Consider the following 20,265-nt stretch of genomic DNA (forward strand, 5'->3'; position numbering starts at 1 on the left):
TAATATCCCCTTTTTCAAATCGAGCTGTTCTCAGATGCCTGTCGGTGTGCCGTCACATCGACAGAGGCCGCTTCCACAACAGTTGATTGACATGAGCTCTTACCTTAGACCAGCTGTCACAGTCCAGTAACTTTCCATGTTTTGATGCCAGAGCAGGGATGTAAGTTAGATAAAAATATCTCCGATTGAGCGATTGAGGTGTTGTGTTGCTGGACGTAATAATGAACATAGTGGTCGTCATTTACTCCTGACATCTGAGCCGCTGAAGATGCAGTTAGATTACGTTTGTTTGTGAATGGAATGCGCCTCCCGATCTACATATATCCATCTATGTTCGCGCGAATCATTCATGATCCAGCTTCACTTACAGCAGAAGTGAGTATAAGCATTTTTTTTATGAATCTTTGCGATCGCCTTTCCTTATAATGTGGTAGTTAGGAAGTTTAGCGGCTGAACGAGGCTAAATGCGGCTAATGTAAACAAGATTGTCTTTCCACAGAGAGAAGAGAGGGGTGGGGTGAGCAGAGCTCATTTGCATTTAAAGGAACAACCCCTTAGAATGAGATGATTTTTGCAGAGCTGATTTTGGCAAGGTAAAAAGGGTGTTGTTTTACAAAACCATTGAGAATTTTTAATCAAAGTATATTAGAGACTTTTCATTAAGACCCTAAAGAATCATATCAACTTGTGGAAAATGGGCATCCGATGACCCCTTTAATGAATGGTTTATCACTCTTGACCAATAGGTGGTGCTGTTACCAAATTGATGTGGCATGTTCAGTGTGAGGTGACAATGGCACACACAAAGTGTGGTATCAATATGTCAAAGTTTTGCAGAGATACAGCCCCAGGTGCTGTTTGGTATGATTCCAGCACATTTGTTGTGTTAAACAATAACTGTTTCATATATCTACACAACTTTTTAACAGCATGGTCTGAAGATGATCTGAGACAAACTTGAGACAAATCTGACCAATGTTCCAGGAGAAACTTGAAAAAGTAGGTTTTTTAACATGAATAAAAACGGCAGACAAGAAATCAGCTGACAATGGCAAAATTGATATCTATGTTCTTGGCATGACCCAAGGAATATATGAAGAGTTTAGATGCAAAACCAGCTAAAAGCCATCTCGGTCAAAAATGAGATAATGATACTGAGTGAATGCTCCTGACATATATTATACGTCCATCAAATACTTTTACTTCAAACTCGCTAAATTCCAGCCTCAGCCCAATCAGAAGCACCGGTACTTACATAGAAACCTATAGAAAGTAGCCATTTTAAAGAAATACGTCAGATGGATTTAGCTGGTTTTCCATCTGAACTCTTCATATAGAGATCACTTGACACTTTAAAATAGGCCAATTTAATAAAATGTTATTAGCATTTATTAAAATTTCTTCATAACTGTTGGCCACAATGTGGCCTTGCCCCCAACCTTTTTGAGAACTGTCAGAGCATGGTGCCAAACTTACAAACCGAGTTTTCGAAAACATCTAAACAGTGATATTTGGTCAAACTATACAGAAGTTATCATCAAAAATAGCCATTGTTCATATCTCCTGACCACTAGGTGGCACTGCGCCAAAACACTGCAGGTAGCCTCAGGTCATGGTTGTTATGACACACACCAAGTTTGGTCTCAATACGGCAAACCATTGAGGAGCTATAGCCTCACATCCATTTTCTGTATGTTCTTTGTCAAATTCATTCAAGCGTTATTTGAGAACGGTGTGACTAATAAACTTACTTTCCACAAGTTTTTGCCATCATGGTCTGAAGATGATCTCAGCCAAATTTGGTGAAAATCAGACAATCTGTCTAGGACAAGTTTGAAAAAGTAGGCTTTACAAATTATTAAAAAAATAGCGAAAAAACGGAACCTTACTTTTTTTTTTTTTTTTTTTTTTTTCGTTTTTCAATATTTCGATCTTCACCAATTTCACATTCCATCCGAGCGTCTTTCTTGGCCTGCACAGTTACCAAATCTGAATATACACTTTGGGGTGTTTTGGATGAACGAGTCAGGAAATGTTTTCCTCCACCGGCATCACACAGTGACCTGACCACTGTTCTGCGAGTGAAATGGCTCAAAATACTTTGGGCCACTCTGCAGAACTTGTCATTCCCAAGACAAAATGATGCTGTATTGGCCGCTAAAGGAAGCTTTAACCAGAGATCAAAATGAAATTAGTTGTTTTCGTTTTCAGTGAATCGCTTGACTAAAAAGAAAAGAGAAAATGAAAAAACACTGGTCCCAAAACACATTCATGCCCTATATCAGTCATAATGCAGTTCAGTTTCTCATCATTTATGATACCAAGTTAAATCACCTGTGACTTTCATATTTCTTGCTGAGGTAGCATTCCATCACCTTTTTTCAGTAGAAACAAAGTAAATCTGTTTGCACTGCAGTGTAATCTGTTTCTAAATCCTTTAAGGATGTAATCATCCTGAAAACCAGAAGGGCAGGTTAGTAGTATACAGGGTGAGAGAAAACTTTTAGCATTTTTTTTGTACTTGTCTGTAAACCACCAAAGCACATTTTAATACATGGGATCCACTCAAATGATTTTTAAATGTGCTTGATAGTGATATTTAAAGTTTTTGTGGTAAGGCTTCTTTGGCCATGTTATTTTTACAAGTACATCGAAATAATCACGTGTCTCACCCATCCCAGTTCCTCTTCTGAGAAATAGAAATAGAGTGTTTCTTGACATGTCTTAGGTTGGCTACACACTTAGAGATTTTAAGGCTGATTTTAAGCTCAATTTGCACTTGAAATTTGTCAAAAAAATCAGGCAGAGCATCCCCTAACTCAAATCATGTTTGATATATATGACTCATGATCGACCTGCCTCTGACGTGATACCTGCCAAAGAAAGAATGAGAAAACATCATTTACCAGATATTACGTGCTTCTATAGCTGAAACAAAAACACGCCAGAAAGAACATCGCCCGTATATTTTTTTCTATATTGTTTTTCACTGTACAACGGAACACGCACCATCTGACAACGTCAATTGTCCTCCATGTGTTTTTCTCAGAGTCTCAGAGAGATCTTGAGTCACTGTGAAATCTTTTCTATAATCAGCAAGTGTGTGGTGTCACGGTCTGATTACATCATGTAGTGTGCGCATTCAGAGGATTATAAGGCTAAAAAACGGTTTCAACTCTTCATGTCTGTGGCAAGAGCAGCTCAAAATCTTCCACAGCAAGGCACGGAAACACATCTGCTGACTTACAGTTTCTTTTGAGGGTGAAGGTTGGAAACTTTTAAAAGAACCTTTGTGAGGAGAATGTTAGGTGTAACAACACGGCTATGATGATGTCCTGTGGCACTGTTCTAGAAGAAGGGGCCCTGGTGACATGGCAGTATTACTCAGCAGCCTTCCTCAGACAAGGTGATCTTGTTTGGCCATTAGGATAACTGATTGCTGACAATCAGTCCCAACCTTGTCTGGTGGATCCACCTCTCCAGAGGCAAGTATCTGCCATGACGTCCAAGAATTGTTTGCATGATAAAAATGGCTCCAAAACACTGCCGGACAGAATCCTCCAGTAATCATCACTGATCTTCATTCGGTGCATGAGGAACTTAATCACATTGGTACAGGTGATTAAGTCATCTCTTTGTCCTGGCACAACTAGAACAGGCACTAAACATCTCTCACCCTTTTTAACTTTCAGCTCAATTTCATACATGCATTTTGGTTTGGTAACATTATTTCCTGTGTCAACTGTGTGGGCTTTGGCAACACATTCTCATAAACCATTCTGCTCTCTGCTGCTTCACTGAAAGTATGTGCCAGAGTACATGAGTACTCTGAGTCCAACATCCCTGCTGAAAAAAACAATAACACCATTTATTGGTTATAATGGGACTTGTATTGATTTTAATAGAAACTGTAATGGACCCTGTGGGTTTCTACTGGTAATTGGTCACCTTCTATTGGTGGCTTGTTAAAACCACTAAATCCTAATGGAATATGTTCCAAAACACACCACAGGAAACCATATTTAATTATTTTAATGGTTAAAAGTTGATGGTTTGTAATGTTTGTAATAGTATTTATAGTGGAAACCTTTAGAATTTCTGTGATGGTTTCTATTGTTGCTTTCAGCAGGAATTTCTATCATCTGAAATTTGTCATTCACATATACAGGTACATAAAACGACTCATCAAACACTTCAAGAGTTTGCATATTGTGTGCAATCAACTTTAACTTCAGCTGGAACTTGTGCACATGCACTTTCATACACTAATTTCTGCATTTTCGAGGTTTGCTCCACTCTACCCACATGTAGCATCTGGACCAATCAGACACACAGTTATTTGTTATATTTAACAAATAATCTTTAAAACCAGTTCTGTGGGCAACCCCGAAAGCAACTAACACCCCAAGAGAGCTCAGTTGGCAGGTTTTGGTTTTATTGCTCAAAGGAAACACACATAATGTCATAGAAATTGACTCTCCCTTATTCATTCACAGACAAACCTTTCTTTGGCCTCCCTATCATGCACATCCCCAGGTCATTTTGTATTATTACTGTTCTTGTATATCGTCCTTTGTATTGTATACAGTTTTATGCATGCGTTATGATAAATCACATTATAACCTCACCTATATCATGTTTGGTCTCTTTGAATTCGTCTTCTGATGATCTAAATGAGAGTGTATATTACATGTTGACACCTGTGCAACATATTAGTATTCTAAGAATCTTTAGTAGTTTTTGCATCAATACCCAATCGAATTACATATGCAAAATACCACACTCTGAGACAGAGTCGTAAACTTTCCCTCCAAAAGTGAAAGTCACCACTGTCTCTGTGATCTTCCAGAGGTGTGACTTCGATAGAAGATAAAGGTCTCACACCAGTGTAGGTAGACACGGTTGTAAAATGGCACTGATGGATTCCCCTAAAGTTTAACTGACTCCTTTTTGCATAGCTGCATTTTCTTGTTTCTCTAATGGCTTCATTGTCTTCCCCCATGTATGAGTGATTGTATGTGTGTTTGTTTAGATTAGCTATGTGCTAGTGCTTAGTTAATAACTTTTTGTGCACACATTACATGAGTTTTGATTCTGCCACTGCTTGTAAATGTAAATGTCTTTTTCACGATTCAGATTCAAGCTACATCCTCTAACGCTTTAGTACTGTAGGAAAGATATTTTCTGTGGCCAAGAAAATGTCATTTATTCTGAATGTTTGCTGGACGAACAGATTAGTTGATGGCAATTTCTGCTACATTTACTATTGGCAGCTGATATAAATAATTGTAATTAATTATAATTAATTGCAATAATCTATATACATTTCCCTTTTGAGCTAATTTGCTACACACTACCCACGCGTCCCATTTCCAAGTACAATTCCTTTTTATGTGACCAGGTTGGAAACAGGCAAGGTAGAGTCGTTGTCGTCAACAATGTGCTAAAGTTGAATGCTCATGAGAACGGCATACCTTAAGTGCTCTCATAGTGGGTTGGATTGGTTGAGGACACCAAATTTCCTCTTGACTATTCCGGAAAAGTGCATGATCAAGTGGACTGATAAGCATCTTCATGCAATTAATATCATTCTCTGGAAGAGACAAGTACTAGCATTAATATTATCCGAGAGCACAACAGGAAAACCACTAGTTGCAATCTCACCCTCAATATTTGGTGACTAGGTATGAGCTGTAGCATTTCTCACACCAACATTATGCTTGGATCTGACCGCCAGCTGTTCCCTTTGCTCTGTTTGATATCTGTCGAGATGATATCTGGTGTTTTCAAGCAGAAAATAACTGACAAAGTTGGGTTCGGGCAATGTTTGACTAACATCATGGCTGACTTGTTTTTCTTTTGCTATGATATGCATTTTCAACTGTCAGACATTTTATATACAGGAGTGCGCCTTTCCAAATCATGTGCATTTAATAGAATTCATCAATCAAAGTGTAGAAACATCTCAAAGAAGATCCAGAGAAATCTGAAGCACCTAAGCTAAAAGTGTCACATCAAATCTGAATTGGCTATATTGATATTTCCAGTTTCTCTTCATAATAAATTTAATTTGCAATAGTGATGGGTCGTTCTTGAACGATTTGTTCATTTTGAACAAATCTTTAATGTGACTTGGGATGAACAAGTTGTCTCGGGGAGTGATTCATTCAGTCGCGCATGCGCAACATCCTGTTAGGTTCTGTACTGGAATTGGTTAACCTGTTTGCGTGTGAATTAATCTTTTCTGTTTCTTATAGCATTATATTTTTTAGTCTTGTTTGTAGTGTGATCAATGTTTGTGTAAGAAGTAGATGTGTTAGGGAGGTAACATGTAATATTTTAATTATATTTTGCTAAAATGAATGAAATGACTCGAAAAAAGATTTGTTCATTTTGCTGAACAAGACTCAAAAGTCCAAACTTCCCATCACTAATTTGCAAAGGTATCACAAATCTGCTTTTTGTTTTGTCATTATGGGCTATGACGTGTAGATATATTTTAAAGGAGACCTATTAATTATTTTGAAAATGTCTATTTTTTTTAAAAAACATGCTGTTTTTGTTCGTCTTTTTAAATGCAAATGAGCTGCTGCTCCCGCCCCCTTTTCCAGAATAAGTATGTGCCTTTACAGCTCTGTTTGGTTTTGATTATCATGTCTTTCTCGCTGAAATCATGCATTTTAAAACCATATCAGTGATAAATGATAATACAGCTTTCTGAGTGCACACATCCAAAGCACGCAGACAGAAAGCAACTGTCACACGGCATGTAAGTACTAAACTAAGTTCTCTTTAATGTCTTATTGCACTTAAACTGTCAAATACACACAAGTTTATGTTGAAAACATATGAGTTACAAAATTGTATGAAACATAGTTATGTCTATGATGGTAAACAGCTGGAAAAGAAATTGCATGTTTATATTAGATCTGTGTGGCAGCAGCGTAATATACAGTAAATAAATCAATAAATCCACTACTCTCTTGTCTTCTCTGAGGCTGAGACTCTAAATAGTGTTTTGTGCTCATCTGTGCAGCCAAAGACAGAACAGTTAACATGCTTTGCTTCAGCTTTTGCAATGGCGTTAGAACTGGCACAGCATTGTCACTTGCGAAAATAAAATGCGTTGCCATGGGTGGAAACGTACATGTTAAAGGGACGGTAATATTAGATGCCGTTTCTGCGTCACGGGAGGAGCAGAATCTGAGCGACTCGTTTTTTCACATGCTTGCAGAGAAAGGCTTACCAAAACAAAGTTACTGGGTTGTTCTTTTTCACGTTTTATGGGTTGGTAGATGCACTTGGGAAGCTTTTATAGCACTAAACATGGAAAAAATCATATTTCCTTGATATGTCCCTTTAAAAGATTTTAGCTTTTTTTTAATACTTTTAAAGGCACTGTAAAACAGTTGATGTGATAGTAACATATTGGAGTTACTTTGGAATTCTGCTAATCATCTCCTAACAAGGCCACATTTTAAGGTCTAAGCAATCAGTTCTTGTAATCTGGTGATTTGAGCCAATTTGACAAAGAGCCAAATTGTTATAGCAAGGCAACTCGGTCAGAGTATCTCAGAAACAACAAGGCTTGTAGGTTGCTCATGTGTCAGCATTGGTAAAAATTGGCCAACAGTTTTCTGAAGAGGCACAAACCGACAACAGGGTGTTGGGTGCCCAAAGCTCAACAATGCACAAGACGACGAAGGCTATTCTGCCTGGTCCGAGCCAAGGCACAAGTCACACAGTAGGAAGAATGTGCATAGCCACAGACCAATCAGAGTATGATGATGATGGCCCCGTCCACCGTCGAAAGCACCTACCAGAGCATCAGAGCTGGACCTAGCAGCAGTGGAAGAAGGTTGCCTGTAGCTGCTGGGGAGCCCACAGCAATTTCAACTGGGCCATGGTTTTAAGAAGGCACACTAATTTGTTCCTTAATTTTAATTTAGTTATATTCGAGATCATGATTATCATATATAACCATATGCAGTGTTGGGGAAAGTTACTTTTAAAAGTAATGCATTACAATATTGAGTAGACCACAGAAGAAAAAAATGTCAAGTCTTCAGCAATAATAAAAAAAAGGAAAACAAATGTTATCTTCAGTGATTTGCCCCTTTGCTTATTAGTATGGTTAAATTGGATCATCGAAGGTCGGCAGCAAAGACATTGGTTAATAAAATGGGATTAAATGCATAAAAGATATTTGTATTATTTAACATATTTCATTATTGCAGGTTTGTGTCATATTCTGAGTTGAATTTCACTGTTTTTATTCATTTTGAGGAATACTGAATCTGTTTTTTGTGAGTGAGATGAATTATTGCATGCCCACATTTATTCTAGAACTAACATCTTACTCCTCTCATTTCTCTCAACATGGGGACAGTAAAGCTTTTAATCAATAAATGGGGGGGAAAGTAACTGCGTCACTTATTTGAAAAAAAGTAACTCGCCAATTAAAAAGTAATGTGATACTTTACCAGTTATTTGGAAAAAGTAATAATATTATGTAACTCATGTTACTTGTAATGCGTTAGCCCCAACACCATATGTATTCATGACCACATGTATTCACATATAATTTCATACATAAACTTTCTCTTCAAATATAATTTCTGTTCTATTTTATTATATGCCAGTTTACAGCATTAAAGAAGACTTCTTACATTGTAGCTACAGGTTTTATGCAGCGCAAAAATGAGACAGGGAGGTTGAATGACATTATACGTCAAAACATAAGAGCATATAAGAAGACAATAAGCACCAAAATTCACATTTGGCCAATCCTGCTTCAAATGACATGTCATAGGATGTTTTGAAAATGTATTTACAACAAAATTAGGAACACTTTAGACAGTGGTTCTCAATTCTGGTCCTGGGGTCCACTGCTCTGCACATTTTGCATGTCCCCCCTTTCATTAGCTCATTAGTTGAGTTCATGGATCTCTCTCCTAATGAGTTGATGATCTCAATCAGGTGTGTTAAATAAGGGAGACATGCAAAATGTGCAGAGCAGTGGACCCCCAGGACCAGGATTGAGAACCACTGCTTTAAACAATACATAAAAGAACAATGTATAATAGTAAATATTTGTGAAAAATCTGCCATTATAAAAAAACAAACTTTTTATCTGCTCTCTAAAATATGTGAGCTGTAACAAGTCAGTATGGTTAGGAACAGCTGAGAATCTAAAGTAGCTGCCACATGTGCAAAGACAAATATCTGAAAGTAAGATTAAACAAGACTATCATGCAGTCTGCATACTAAAAAGCACTGTCATGAGACTTAAGACCTGTTCACCCCAAGACAATAACTATAAAGATAACTGTGAAGATAAACATTAGTGTCCACACCAACTAACGATAAATTGTGTTTGTCATAAATGTGCACTACAGTTTTGTCATCTGCAGCTTTTAATGCCCAATCTCTTTAAAGTTGCTTGAATTCTGATTGGCTGTCAATGTTTTTTATCATTCATCAACTGGAAATCATTCTGAAATTGATTCCAATGATATTGTGAATATTATAGTTGAGGTGTGAACTTCTGTATTCTCATACAATTATAATGATTATTATTGTTATAGTTATCATCCTTGGTGTTAACAGCAGTGCTTGCATATTTATAGCCAAACTCTTCTGACTAATGGAGTTAAAAGCTGCATAAAAAGATGACATGCTGACTGATCTTGCATATATCAGTTTGATTGCATATGATATTTCAGAAAGCAGACGTGTGTGAGGTGTCCACTGAGTCTGACCATGCAGAGCTCCTCCGTGACATCAGACCCGCTGGGCCCTTCAGTGTGAAGCCCAGTGGTCTCAGCATGTCCAGCAGGTGCTGGCGAAATTTCACCCCCACGAAAGCGTAAAGGACTGGGTTGACACAGCAGTGTAAGTAGGCCAGTGTGGAAGTAGCCGTGAGAGCTACATCCAATGATGTGATATTTTCACAGGATGTTTGGTTACTGGGATTGAAGGTCCCATTTGTTTTTATGGTGTCAGCCATGAGGGTGATGTTGTAGGGCGTCCAGTGGATGAAGAAGGCTACTACCAGGGCTACGATGACACGGATGGCCCTCTTCTTCTGTTTGCACTGGGAGCCACGCCGCAGCCTCAGCAGGATGCAAGTGTAACAGAAAACCATTATTAGTGCTGGAAGAATAAAACCCAAAATGTGGTATAGCAGACGATGGGACAGACGCCAAGCATCAGACTGATGAAATGAAACACATTGTTTTTTATCCTGACGTCTGGACTCCTTGTAGTCCTTGAGTAATATCCAGTCAGGAATGGAGAGCAGAAGGCAGAAGAGCCAGACCATCAGGCAGCAACAGTGAATCACCATTGGCTTTTTACGAGAATACATCTGCACTGCATGAACAATGGACAGGTAGCGGTCAAGACTGATGCAGGACAGCATGAAAATGCCACAGTAGAAATTGATCTAATGGAGAAAAATGTGACAATGAGAGACTGCAAACTCAAAGTTGATTCTCAGGTAGACAGTGGCATATTACCGATGTTGTTTGAAAGTTTTATGAATTTCTTTCTTCTACAGAAGAAAACATAAGATGTTTTTTTGTGGAGAACAATCCTTTTAAAGGAGAAGTCCACTTCCAGAACAAAGATTTACAGATAATGTATTTACCCCCTTGTCATCCAAAATGTTCATGTCTTTCTGTCTTCAGTCATAAAGAAATTATTTTTTTTTGAGGAAAACATTGCAGCATTTTTCTCCATATAATGGACTGATATGGTGCCCTGATTTTGAACTTCCAAAATGCAGTTTAAATGTGGCTTCAAATGATCCCAAATGTGGTTGTAAACGATCCCAGGGAAGAAAGGTCTTATCTTGCGAAACGATCTGTTATTTTCATAAAAATAATACAATTTATATACTTTTTAATGTCAAATGCTTGTCTTGTCTTACTCTGCCTGAACTGTTTTGTTCCGCTTCATGACAATTAGAATATGTCGAAAAACTCCCATCTCATGTTCTCCCTCAACTTCAAAATCGTCCGCTGTTTTACCTTTTTAGTAAAGGGTGTTTTATCTTCTTTGCATGTTCACTTTGCAAAAACTGGGTCGGTAGTGATGTAGGATGATTTTGAAATGATTTTTGAAGTTGAGGGAGAAAATACGATTGGAGTTTTTTGACATACCCTAACTGTCTTGAGCCAGAGTACACAGGCAGAGCAAGACAAGACGAGTGTTTGAGATTAAAAAGTATTTAAATTGTTTTTTTAATGAAAATAACCAATCATTTCACTAGTTAAAGCCCTTGACCCTTCTTCATCGGCTTGGATCGTTTAAAACCGTATTTGGGATCGTCTGAAACCGTATTTAAACTGCATTTTGACACTCGGGGCACCATACCAGTCCATTATATGGAGAAAAATCCTAAAATGTTTTCCTCAAAAAAACTGAGGAAAGAAAGACATGAACATCTTGGATGGCAAGGGAGTGAGTATATTATTTGTTCACTTTTGTTCTGAAAGTGGACTTCTGCTTTAATTCTTTCTACACAATAGTTGTATGACATTTTTCATTAATGGAATCACTAAAGATATGCATGAAATAAAAAATGAAGAGCAGTGGAATTCATGCAAAAATCAACACAAGGCCATAAAGACTGCCATCTAAAAACTATTTTGCCCACCTGGAAGAGAGCTCCAGTCAGCTTGCAGAGCGCTGTGCCAAAGATCCACTCATTTGCTGCCTCTACAGCCCAGAAGGGCAGCGTTAGCAGCAGCAGAATGTCTGCTAAGCTCAGATGGAGGATGAAGATGTCGGTAACGTTCAAGCCCATCCTCTTCTTCCACAGTATTACCAGAACCAGCCCATTTCCCACCAGCCCCACCACCAGCGCCAGAGAGTAAAGGACCGGAATAAAAATGGAATCAAAGTACATGCTAGACTCCTGATCACACACAAGTCCACAACAGGACTCATCATAACCGTCACTGTAATTGTAATTGTAATCAGAAGAAAGGTTTAATTCTTCCACGTGTATGGTGATCTTTGCCTCAGCATTCATCTTCAACAGTGTCTACAAAAAAACACACATTCGACATACATTCAAATTAGTATCTATTTCTGTCATCCATCCATCATTCAATACACTATTTATTTATATATTTGTTTGTTTAGCTAGCTTCCTACACAAAAATGTCATGAGCGTTCATGAGTCTGAGTCATTTAGAGTTGTTAAATATCAATATGCTATTTTATGTGTGGGGCAGTATTTTCTATGAACGTGGGGCTTAAAGTCTGAGTTCTAATTCAGGCTTACGTTTACGCCGTCTAATTTATAGCTTACTTCTGAAATAGTTTTGCTGAAGTAACGTGTTTTGACCAAAAGGGGGCAATAATGAGATATGGTGGCAAGCATACAGGGTTCAGCTCAAGTTAAAGGGATAGTTCACTTAAAAATTTAAATTCTGTCACAATTTACTCACACCCTCAATTTTTCCATAAAATGAGTTTAGACATTAACAGACAAAACAGTCTAAATATTTGTCAAAATAACTTTGTCTGTGCAAAATTTCTTCATCATGTAAATAAATAAGCTTTCCACTGATGTATGTTTTTTTTTTAGGATAGAACAATACTTGGCCAAGATACAACTATTTGAATATCTGGAATCTGATGGTGCAAAAAATCTAAATATTGAGAAAATTGCCTTTAAAGTTGTCCAAATGAAGTTCTTAGCAATGCATATTATTAATCAATAATTAAGTTTTGATACACTGCCCTTCAAAAGTTTTGGAAAAGGCCTAGAAAAGTGGGGTTTTGGACAATATTGGCATGAATCCTTTTTAATTTGTGATAATTTTGCACTGATAAGGGACAACACAAACTACAAAAACATATTTTATTACATAAACAGTTTATACATAGAAAAAACATAAATTTTCAGTTCATCAAAATATGCAGCATTAGCAGCTATTACAGCTCTGCATAATCTGGGCCTAAATTCATTGTATTCTAAACTTAATTGGCAATCAATTGTTGAAGCTATTAAGGTGTGCTGACCTCAAAAATCTTTTAAAAACCTGGGCCAAGTTTAAACCAGTAACCAGGCATCACAGCTGGCAAAGGGGCATGTCTGACTTTGACATGTATATATTTCCGTTATTACGTAATCAAAATGAAAATTACTATTGCTGGTCTTCAATGATAATGTCAAGTTACTTTAATGTATTTGCACCAAAAAATAATAAGGATTTATGCTGATATCATCCAAAACCACACTTTGCCAGTGGTGTTTCCAAATTTTGGAGGGCAGTGTTTATTTACGGTAGAAAATTTACAAAATGTCTTCATGGAATATGATCTTTACTTAATATCCTAATGATTTTTGCAATAAAAGAAAAATAGTTCATTTTGTTCATATACCCATGCTACTTAAGAATGGTTTTGTGGTCCAGGGTCACATATTAGAATTCATTCATGTCCTGTTCAGAAATATACTGTATTCACATCTATTCTAGAGCAAAATTTTTGCGAGCGCCGAGCGCAGTTACAGCACCTTTGGCACTGTTATTTTTCTAAATCAGGTGTTTTCAAATTCTGTGAATGATTCAGTTAAACAGATAAGAAAATGTAAAACCACAGTGGCCACAGCAGAATCATCACTGATATTTATCAGTCATAATGCAATTCAGTTTCTCATTACTGATGAGACAAAGTTAAATCTCCTGTGAGCTTCATGTTTGCTGCTGAGGTGGCAGTTTGTCACCTTCCTAAATGGTCATTCCTGGTAAAAGTACCATTTCTTTAAAGATGAGAATGTGGTTAGTTTTGGATAGTGTTAGTTTACCTCTAGTGTCATGAACCCTACATTTATGGGAAACCATGGGTTTTACAATAAAACTCTGAATGTGTGTGACTGAAACCTGAAATCTGTGGAGGTGATATTTGTCACCCCTGGTATTTCCCCTCATAGTAGATATAAAGTCAGTCCGTTTGTGCTGGAAATATTTAACGTCATTTAACATCTAACTTAACTAAAGTCTTAAAACAAGTACCAAAATTGGAAGTGAAGCTCGTTCAAAACTCGTTCATATTGCATATTAGTATATGCGAAGCAAAAGCAAAAACGAAACATATAGGAATCCAATAATAAATATAATAAATAAATGATAAATTAGATGTAAATATTTTCAAATGTAAAATTATTACAAACATAAAACATTCTTTTGAGCAACGATACAAGGTGGATGTATGGATACATGACGGATGGAGATGTACAATAACTCCGGAAAAAAGGAAAATGTTTAAAAGGAAGAGAAACGTACCTGCCAGTAGTTGAGAGTTGCTGAAATGATTGGCACATAGAGAGTTACTCATTAATTAAAGGTCAAAGCATGCAGATGCGTAGAAGACAGGCAGACAGAAAAGGGAGGAGACAATGAAAGGGAGCTCCAGAGTTTGAAATAGGAAATAAGATAAAGATCAGTTGTCAGTCATTCATAATTCTTTTTCAGATGTTAATTTTGCTTTCTCAATGAAAGGTTGTGCCCTGGGAAATGCAGATGTATGATGTATGGTATGAGCTGACAAACAATCATTGTTTTGAAGTTAATTGTTCATCAGTTTTATGGATCCTCTTGTCAGCAAAACACTAAACAAACACAGAGATGCCAAGAAACTAACTCTAGCTCTATATGCTAACTTATAATATTCCAATTCAGTGTATTTGCAATTTACAAGTTTTTATTTCCAGCATTTTACTCAGAAAACCATAAAATCCAGTCAAATGTGTTATTTATAGCCTGTTATCTGTTTTTGTATTACAATTATTTCAAGTATGTCTTTATTTTCTGTCAGTGTGATTATGAAATTCTCCGTTGCTGATTTTGTAAAAGTATAGTGTTGCAAAGTAGAACTTTTTTCGCTCCGTTCATTCGTTTCATCCTTATGTCACAGATGTGCATACAGCGGGATGTTTTTTTCACACCTTTGCACCACGTCCTGTTCTTTAGTTTTCTCGTCATTCTCACTTGCACATACCACTGCTCACAAATATTCATGTGTACTTTTTGTTGACTGATTTTGGTTTTCTACCTTTACGTGCAGAGATTTTTTTTATTGTGTCAGGTAGAATCTGTTACTAGGCCAAGCGAAAGCTACAGATAAAAAAAAAAATTGAACAAGAATAGAGAAGAGAAATCTAGCTGAGTTAAAAAAAAAAAAGGGAACTGGGAGACAATAAGCATAAATCTAGAGTGTTGCTATAGCTAAAGATGGACCAGCAGATCAGATGCTCAGATCAACGACATTCTTAAACAGCCACTATAGTACGTCAAATACTCTTGAAGTTGCACCTGAGGTTAGGAAATGCCACCTCTCTATTTCTGTTTTACTTGCAAACCTCATGACCCTAGAAAACAGCCTCAGAGTTTAAAACACCAGCCCACACCAAACCAAAAATGTCTCATTGGACTTAAAGAAAATTGTAACACTATAGTACCATAGTCAACCTTTTTCATAGGGTTTCCATAACTTTACCCAAAATTTAAAAAAATAAATGAACAATAAAAAAAAAAGAATTCTGTCATCCTTTAATCTTCATTTGATCATTTCATCATCACTATAAAATGTTCCTAAAAGTAACTCTTCTGCTTGTGTGCTAAATACCAAACCTTCAGAAGCCATATGATATCTCTGTATTTAAAAAAGCACCATAATTCAGTCATAGCAGACAGGCCAGTCTGCACAGGAGCTTCACTCACCTTGGTCCCTCATCATATACAACTACTTAGTATGTCATTCAATTCAGCTCCAGAGATCATGCTTTTTGACTGCTTGGTATCAGAAATCCACTTTTTATTTAGAAACTAATAAGCAGTATTGCACTGTGGCTGTGGTCTTCACAACCAGTGAAATAAAATAAGGTTTAAATAATTTCATTTTTTTAACATGAGACTTCATTGTGCTAAAACGTTTTTTTAAACATCACTACTTTTTTTTCTAAACCATTTAGCACAATGAAGTTCTTGACTGAAAATTTATTTTAAAAAAATCAAATCAATCATTACGTATTTTTTTATCAATTCAACGTTTTTAGTCACGTGACTGGCATGGAAACATAAGGCATCTTTACACAGCAAAGGCGACACAGAAACCAAATCTGAAATGGTATAAAACCACGAAAATGTGCATTTACACAGACCTTTTAATGTTGTTCTGAAACGGTTTCATTTACACTGAATCAAAACAGCATTGCATCGCCTTTGGACTGAGGTGGGTCAGACCTGGCCTTTGTTTTTTATTTTGTACTGTTCTCTGAGGTCCACTTCTAATGTTAGCAAGGAAAAAAGTTATAAACTGATTTACATTTTAATGAGTGAAATAAGTATATGATTCTCCATCAGTCAGCAAGATTTCTGGCTCCCAGGTGTCTTTTATACAGGTAACAAGCTGAGAGTGCTCCTAATCTCAGCTTGTTACCTGTATAAAAGACACCTGTCTACAGAAGCAATCAATCAGATTTCAGACTCTCCACCATGCCCAAGACCAAAGAGCTGTCCAAAGGTGTCAGGGACAAGATTGTTGACCTACGCAAGGCTGGAATAGGCTACAAGACCATGGCCTAACAGCTTTGTGAGAAGATGACAACAGGTGGTGTGATTATTTGCAAATGGAAGAAACACAAAATAATTATCAGTTTCCCTCGGCCTGGGGCTCCAGTTTCAATGATCATGAGAACAGTGAGGAATCAGCCCAGAACTACACGGGAGGATCTTGTCAATGATCTCAAGGCAGCTGGGACCATAGTCACCAAGAAAACAATTGGTAACATACTATGCCGTAAAGGACTGAAATCCTGCAGCGTCCGCAAGGTCCCCCTGCTAAAAAAAGTACATATACAGGCAAATTGTAAGTCTGAATGATTCAGAGGAGAAGTGGGTGAAAGTGTTGTGGTCAGATGAGACCAAAATCGAGCTCTTTGTCATCAACACAACTTGCCATGTTTGGAGGAGGAGGAATGCTGCCTATGACCACAAGAACACCATCCCCACCGTCAAACATGGAGGTGGAAACATTATGCTTTGGGGGTGTTTTTCTGCTAAGGGGACAGGACAACTGCACCACATCAAAGGGATGATGGACGGGGCCATGTGCAGTCAAATCTTGGGTGAGAACCTCCTTCCCTCATTAAAAATGGGTTGTGGATTCATGTATTCATGTATTCCAACATGACAATGACCCAAAACACACGGCCAAGGCAACAAAGGAGTGTCTCAAGAACACAGTAAAAAACAATTTGTTGAGTCAACTTAAAATAATTTGTAACCTGGCTGCCTTAATTTTAAGTTCAGTCAACTCAAAAAAAGTTTATTCAGCTTGAAATGTTAAATTATACTAAGTGACAACTTAGATATTTGAGTTGAATCAACTTCAAATTTTAAGGCAGCTGGGTTACTTACCCATCTGTTAAGTTTAGCAAACACAAATATCTAAGTTGTTACTTAGTACAACTTAACATTTCAAGTTGAATAAACTTATTTTAGTTGACTGAACTTAAAATTTTAAGGCAGCAGGGTAACAAATTATTTTAAGCTGACTCAAAGGTTCTGGAGTAGCGTAGCCATTTTCCCATAGAAAATCTGAGTTGGAGAGGATCTGCAAAGAAGAGCAGGACAAAATCCCTCCTGAGATGTGTACAAACCTGGTGGCCAACTACAAGAAACGTCTGACCTCTGTGATTACCAACAAGGGTTTTGCCACCAAGTACTAAGTCTTGTTTTGTGAAAGACTGAAATACTTATTTCACTCATTAAAATGCAAATCAATTTATAACTTTTTTTTAAATGCGTTTTTCTGTTTTGTTTTTTTGTTGTTGTTGTTGTTGTTATTCTGTTTCTCATTGTTCAAATAAACCTACCATTAAAATTATAGACTGATCATTTCTTTGTCTTTCAGTTTAAATCTTTTTAAAAGTCCCGTGCTGAATTGTGGCTTATTTGTAAACAAATCTGCAGTAAAATTAAGTATACAATGGACTGAGTTCTTACTGACATGGTCTGGATATCATTAAAAACAAAGTTCAAAAAAAAAAAAAAAAGAAAGAAAGAAAGGATTTGTATTTTGCATAAATGCTGTTCTTTTTAACATTGTATTCATCAAAGAATCCTAAAAAAACATATGACAGGTTCCAAACTAAATATTAAGCAGCACAACATAAACAATAAATCAGCATATGATTTCTGAATGATTGACACTAAAGAAAAAAAATAAAATAAAAAAAAGTAAAGTTCATCCACTTTTTCCTAACATTGGGATCAGAAGGAAGGCAATCCAAAGACTTGTATTTTTATTGTGTGCTTTCTGTTTAAACCTGCGTTTGCCTCTCTGGTAAACACTATGTGCCAATCTGTGGGTGGGGCTAAACAGGCAGCGATATCGATCTTCTTCTGTGGAGAGAATTTTGGTTTCTCAGTTCACGACCTCTTTAACCTTTATTGTGAATTTTGTTTATAGTGGTTTTCTAAAGCCAACTTTTACTGTGCAATTTAATGTGTTCTGGGGCATGTATGCTTGCCTGCATATAGTACACATCATCAATAAGGTGTATACCGAATTTGGTCTAATATTACTGTCTTGGAACATTAGCACTTACTGCTACCCACACATACACATACACACACACACACAAAATGTTTCTTCAGTGGTATGGGGTGGTTAAGGTGTTATATAGCACTGCCATACAAAGAACCTGTTAAGCCCCTGTATAGTTTGTTAAAGGTTCTCTACCTTTCTCTTAGTTAAGTTATGAAAAGGATTACAAAAAATACAGTGTATTTCCAGAAAATAATGTAGTTCTCAAGCTTTTTGCCCCTAAGGAAATCTTCCAGGGTCCTGACATGAGACCTTTTGACCTCAGAAAAGAATAAAAGTGATTTCATAGTAATTTCCCATTCACAGCAAACATATGGGAGTGGAGTAACACATCTAAAATCTACAAAGCACCATTTGACAAAGGTGCTATATAGCACTTAAAGTGATTCCCCTATGATTACAAGCCAGTGAACCACATTCAGCACTGTTTAGCACCATACATTTTATACTGTAGTAAAAAAGTAGTAAAAAAAAAAAAAAAAAAAGACAATCAGTGGATGAAAACTTAAATCCCCTTTAAGTGGGCTTTCCTGCAAGCACGTGTAGTCACATGAAAACTATGAATACAGGAAGTATATGCAACATGCCTTCAGTTAACTGACACTGCCCTTCTCAGAGCTAAAAAAAAAAAAAAAAGATTTACATGTTATATATTTTATTCCTCATGAATAACTTCAGACCATTACATCAAAACAAACATTACTTCATGATATCAGTTACTCCTTTTAATCAGAAACAGAAATAACAAACTTATTTGAGTATTTTACTTTTCATTTATTAGGCTACAGTGCTACCAATGCAGTATATTTAAAAAGCTTTATTTTACTGCGTAACTTTTGATCAGACTAAATTTTACAAGTAAAAAAAAAAAGGAGTTTTGGTTTGGTTTTGAGACAATTGATTTGAATTTAAACATCGTTCAGTTTCACAATTTTGGCTACAAAATGAATAAACTTCAACTTGCAGTATTACAAAATAAAAAGAAACATCAAATCAAGAACAATATTTGAGAAAACTGCAAAAATAAGAATAAATAATGTTTGACAGGACATCACTTACCACGGCATATCACTGAGAGCTGCTGAAATGATTGACTTATTGGTGATTACTCATAAATACCTAAAGGTCATATAACGCAGACGTGTGGAAGACACACAGAGTAGGAGGAGACAGCAGCGTTTAAAAGAGGAAATATGATAACGATTAGTTGTCAGTCATTCACAATTCTATTTTAAATGCTTAGCTATGCAAGGCTCTTGTCTAGCAAAAACTTGACAGATACTGAGAAATTGTAACTGTAGCTGCTAATTTATAATATTTCTGTCCGGTGTATTTGCAGTGTACAATTTTTTAGAACGCCACTGGACCAGTGAACATTATTTGCCCCCTGGGATTGATTTTCATGGGCATTTTTTCAGTTTTTCATAAATGCTGAGAGAATGCAGTCAGTGAGTGCCTCTGATTGGCCATTGCATTTACCAGCTCAACAGAAATGTGAGTGAATGGTTGTAATTCTTAGCACTGCAAAAAACAACACACAAAAGGAAATCTGATGCAACATATGCAGATCTAAATGCAATGCAGCGAAATGATGATTTTCCTTCATTTTAATCACAACAGCCTTAATATATTTAG

At 36.7% G+C, this 20,265-nt stretch overlaps 1 protein-coding gene across 2 annotated transcripts; it reads right to left on the minus strand.

Annotated features, from left to right (window-relative positions):
* Positions 1-8,610: 8,610 nt before the first annotated feature.
* On the minus strand, positions 8,611-19,731 carry LOC127178900 (C-X-C chemokine receptor type 3). Of its 2 annotated transcripts, none has more exons than XM_051132076.1 (3): positions 19,690-19,731; positions 11,663-12,052; positions 8,611-10,447 (listed from the first exon to the last, which is right to left on the minus strand). In XM_051132076.1, the coding sequence occupies exons 2-3, from the start codon at positions 12,038-12,040 to the stop codon at positions 9,722-9,724; spliced, it is 1,104 nt and encodes a 367-aa protein (XP_050988033.1). In that variant the 5' UTR covers positions 12,041-12,052; positions 19,690-19,731; the 3' UTR covers positions 8,611-9,721. The 2 variants fall into 2 exon arrangements, with proteins under 2 accessions (XP_050988033.1, XP_050988032.1); XM_051132075.1 differs by lacking the exon at positions 19,690-19,731 and adding an exon at positions 14,304-14,397.
* Between the last annotated feature and the right edge of the window lie 534 nt (positions 19,732-20,265).

The sequence above is a fragment of the Labeo rohita genome, chromosome 16 (genome assembly GCF_022985175.1).
Source record: "Labeo rohita strain BAU-BD-2019 chromosome 16, IGBB_LRoh.1.0, whole genome shotgun sequence".
Lineage (NCBI taxonomy): Eukaryota > Metazoa > Chordata > Actinopteri > Cypriniformes > Cyprinidae > Labeo > Labeo rohita.